The sequence below is a fragment of the Odontomachus brunneus genome, unplaced genomic scaffold (genome assembly GCF_010583005.1).
Source record: "Odontomachus brunneus isolate Ranch 3 - 2012 unplaced genomic scaffold, Obru_v1 Obru_scaffold_057, whole genome shotgun sequence".
NCBI lineage: Eukaryota > Metazoa > Arthropoda > Insecta > Hymenoptera > Formicidae > Odontomachus > Odontomachus brunneus.
In genome coordinates, this window is record NW_022639507.1 from 741,824 (window position 1) to 745,840 (window position 4,017).

The window sequence follows — 4,017 nt, forward strand, 5'->3', positions numbered from 1 at the left end:
GGGCAACAGCGGAAATAGAAGGAATGAGGAGGATAGGGAATGAAGATAAGGAGGGAAGGGAAATGGTATGGGTAAGATTCGCGAGTGTGGGGGGGGGGAAATAGATGTGATGAAGGGAAAGGCGAAGCTGAGGGAGAGGAGGGAATGGATCGTGGATGACTTGACGGAAAAAGAGAGAAGGGTAAAGTGATGGATCAGGAAGGAGGCAGAAAGGAATAGGAGGGAAGGTAAGAAAGTAAGAGTAGGATATATGAAAATATGGATTGAAGATAAATTGTGGATATGGGATGAGATGAGAGACGAACTGAAGGAGGGGAAGAGAAATAAGAGAGGTTGAGAAGGGAGAAAAAGGGGGGAACGTGGTGGGAAAAAGGATAGAGGTTTTTTAGAAGGGGGGTGGGGGAAGGGAGAAGGGGAGAAAGCAGGGAATAGACGAAATGAAAAAGGTGGGAGAAAGAGGAGGAATAGGGGAAGAGGAGATGGTAAGGAATATAAAATAGGTTTTTGGAACGTGGCCGGCATGGAAAACAAAAAGGAGGATTTTAGGGAGAAATTAAAGGAATGGGATGTGATGTTCTTAAGTGAGACATGGCTATAGAGAAAGGGATGAGAGAGGGTGCAAAAATGGTTACCGAAGGGATATGTTTGGGAAGTGCAAGAAGCAGGAAGGAAGAGTAAAAAAGGGAGGGCAATGGGAGGAATGATTGTAGGAATCAGGGAGGGGATAGAAAGAGAAAAAAAGAATGAGGAAAGAAGGGAGGAAGGATTACAGGTGGTTAAAGTTAATCTGGGGGAAGAATGGTGGAGATTAGTGGGAGTATATGTGAATGGGGATTTGGAGGATTAAATAAGGCAGTTAAGAGAGTGGATGGAGGAGAGAGAGGAGGGGGTGAGTGTAGTAATAGGGGGCGATTTTAATGCAAGGACGGAGAAAGAGGGAGAAGGAATAGGAGAGAAGGGAGAGGGAGGGATAGGGGAGAGAGAGAGAAATTCGAAGGATGAAAAGATGAATAGAGAAGATAAGAAATTGTGTGGTTTTTTAAGGGAATTAGGATGGTCGATAATGAATGGATGCATAAAGGGGGACGAAGAGGGGGAGTGGACTTTTACGGGAGGGAAGGGAGGGACGGTAATTGACTATGTGATCGGGAATGAGGAGACGAGAGGGAAAGTAGTAAGGATGAAGGTGGAGGACTGGGTGGACTCCGACCACCAGCCGATCACAGTCTACGTGAAGGGGGGGAGGACGTGAAGAGAGAATTGGAAAAAGGAAAGGGAAAGAAAGAAGAGGGGTGGACGGAAGAGGGAAAGAAGAAGTTTGAGAAATACGTGGGGGAGAGGGATGGTGATTGGCAGGGAGTGGAGGAGGAATGGCGAAAGATGAAGAGGAGAGTGGAAGGGGCTTTAAAGAGAGTGGAGAGAGAAGAGAAAAAGGTGAGAGGAGGATGGTTGGATGGGGAATGTAGGAAGATGAAAAGAGAAGTAAGGGAGGAATTAAAGAGGTGGAAGAAGAGAGGAGGGGAAGGTGTGAATTATAAGGAGATGAGGAACAGATATAGAGAGCATTGTAATGAGAAGAGAAGAAAGGAGAGAGATAAATGGGAGAGGGAATTAGAAGAAGTAAGATCGGAAGCAGATGTATGGAAGGTAGTAAACAAGGGGAGGAAAAAGAGAAAGAGAATCAGGGAAGGGATTGAAATGAGGGAATGGGAGTAACACTGTAGAAGAGTTCTGGGAGGGGTGGAGTGGAGGGTGAGAGGGGAAGTGAGGGGGCAAGGGGAAGAGGAAGAAGAGGAAATCAGCAGGAAGGAAATAGAGGGAACGATAAGGAAGCTAAAGGAGGGAAAAGCGGCGGGAGGAGATGGTATAGTTAATGAGGTGTGGAAATATGGGGGAAAAGTAATAAGAGAATGGCTGTGGGAAATATGTAACAAAGTGTGGAGGGGAGAGGGTTGGCCGGAAGAGTGGAGGAAGGGGGTAGTTGTCCCGATAGTGAAAAAGGAGGTTGGGGAGAAAGTTGAGGAATACAGAGGGATTACTTTAACACAAACGGCCTACAAGGTGTACGCTATGGTGTTGGCCAAGAGGTTGAGGGATGAGGTGGAGAGGAAGGAGATACTTCCATCGAGTCAAACGGGGTTTAGAAGAGGGGTAGGAACGATTGACCAAATCTACGTACTTAATTATTTAATAAATAGGAGGGTGGCGGAGTGGAAGGGAAAGATGGTTGTCTTGTTCATTAATATGAAGGCCGCATTTGACTCGGTGGATAGAGAGATTCTTATAGGGATGATGAGGAAGAGGAAAGTTAGAGAGAGTTTGGTAGTGAGATGTGAGGAGATGTTAGAGGAGACGATAAGTAGAGTGACAGGGTGGGGGACAAGATAGGGGAAAACTTCTGGACGGGGAGAGGGGTGAGACAGGGGTGTCCGCTGAGCCCATGTTTGTTCACACTTTTGCTGGCGGACTTGGATGAGGAGCTAGAGAAGGAAGGGGGGGAGTGAGGGTAAAGGGGAGGAAGATATATTCGTTGGCGTATGCGGATGATGTGGCGGTGGTGGCTGAGGGGGAGGTAGGGATGAAAGGAATGATTAAGGCACTGGAAAGGTATGTGGATCGGAGGGAGGTTAACGTAGATAAGAGGAAGGTTATGAGGTGTAGAAGGGGAGGTGGGAGGCAGAAGAAGATCGTGTGGAAATGGAAAGTGAAGGAATTAGAAGAGGTGAAGAAGTATAAATACCTGGGGTATGTTATGATGGCGAATGGGGGTCAGAGGAAGCATTTAGAAGAGAGAGTTAACAAAGTAGCGGTGGTGATGAGAGAAGTGTGGGGGATAGCAAAGAGGAAGTTTGGAAAGGATTGGTCGAGAAGGATGTGGTTATTTGATAGGTTGCTTTGGACGGTGGTTAGTTATGGAGTGAAGATTTGGGGTTAGAAAGAAAGAGAGGGGGTGGAGAGGTTACAGGACAGGTTTCTGAAGTGGGTCATAGGGGTTGGGAGGTACACACCGGGATACATGGTGAGAGAGGAGATGCAGAGGGATAAGTTGAGGGGGAGGGTAGGGATGAGGGCGTGGAGCTATGAAAAGAAACTGGGAGAAGGAGGAGGAGGGGAGCTAGCGAGGTTATGTTGGGAGGAGTTGAGGGATAGGGCGAAAGAGGGAAGGGTGATGGGTAATTGGGAGGAGGAAAGGAGAGATTTCTATGAGGAGAAGAGCTGGAGCATAAAAGAGATTGAAAAGATGAGAGAAGAGGGAGAATTGAGGGGGGAGGAGGTGGTGGCAAGAGAGAGCAGGTGGCAGGAGGAGGAGAGGTGAGAGAAAACCAGGGGCTCCAGTTTTAACAAATGGTAGGGTTAAGGACAAGGGGGTGCCAGAAAGGTGTATATCAGTTGGACACGGGGCAATTGGACACAGTCCAATCACAAGTCGCTGTTCCAAGGGACCCTACAAATGTCTCTAATCACACGGTGCTGTGCTTGGCTGTGTCCAAATGCACCGTGTCCAAGTGCACCGCTCCCGGGTGGAGGTGCGTAATTTCTCTCTCTCTCTCTCAAGCGATATAAAGGATGCGAAGAATAAGATGTAAAAAATTTTGTAAGCGGAGCGGAAGTCCGCAATGTACTCCGCAAGGAATACAGTACTATATATATATACACCAGGTGTAGAAGTATGAAACCGGAATTCCCCTATAAATGGTGCCAGCGTTCAGTTTAGTGACCGTAAGACCGCTACTGCCGCGCTATTATATTCTCCTAACAGCTGACGAATATTGTCAACAAACATAACCCCAACTTTCATTCTCTAGTATATTTTTGTATAACCTTAAACATGTCACGTTTCGAGCCTACTAACTATGATTTGCGGACAGCATTGATTTTCTGTTATCATTTAAAGAAAACTGCTGCAGAATCACATCGAATGCTTGTCGAAGCTTACGGTGAATATGCTCTTGGTAAATCTCAGTGTTTCGAGTGGTTTAAAAAATTCAAAAGTGGTGATTTTGACGTGAGGAACGA

The 4,017-nt window shown here is 46.7% G+C and overlaps 1 protein-coding gene across 1 annotated transcript in view; it reads left to right on the forward strand.

Annotated features, from left to right (window-relative positions):
• LOC116845725 (golgin subfamily A member 6-like protein 22) overlaps nt 1–1,716 on the forward strand; it is a 7,906-nt gene extending 6,190 nt beyond the window's left edge. The window contains exon 4 of the mRNA XM_032818765.1: nt 1,357–1,716. Coding sequence (XP_032674656.1) covers nt 1,357–1,716 — 360 coding nt within the window. The remainder of the gene's footprint in view (nt 1–1,356) is intronic.
• The last annotated feature ends 2,301 nt before the right edge of the window (nt 1,717–4,017 follow it).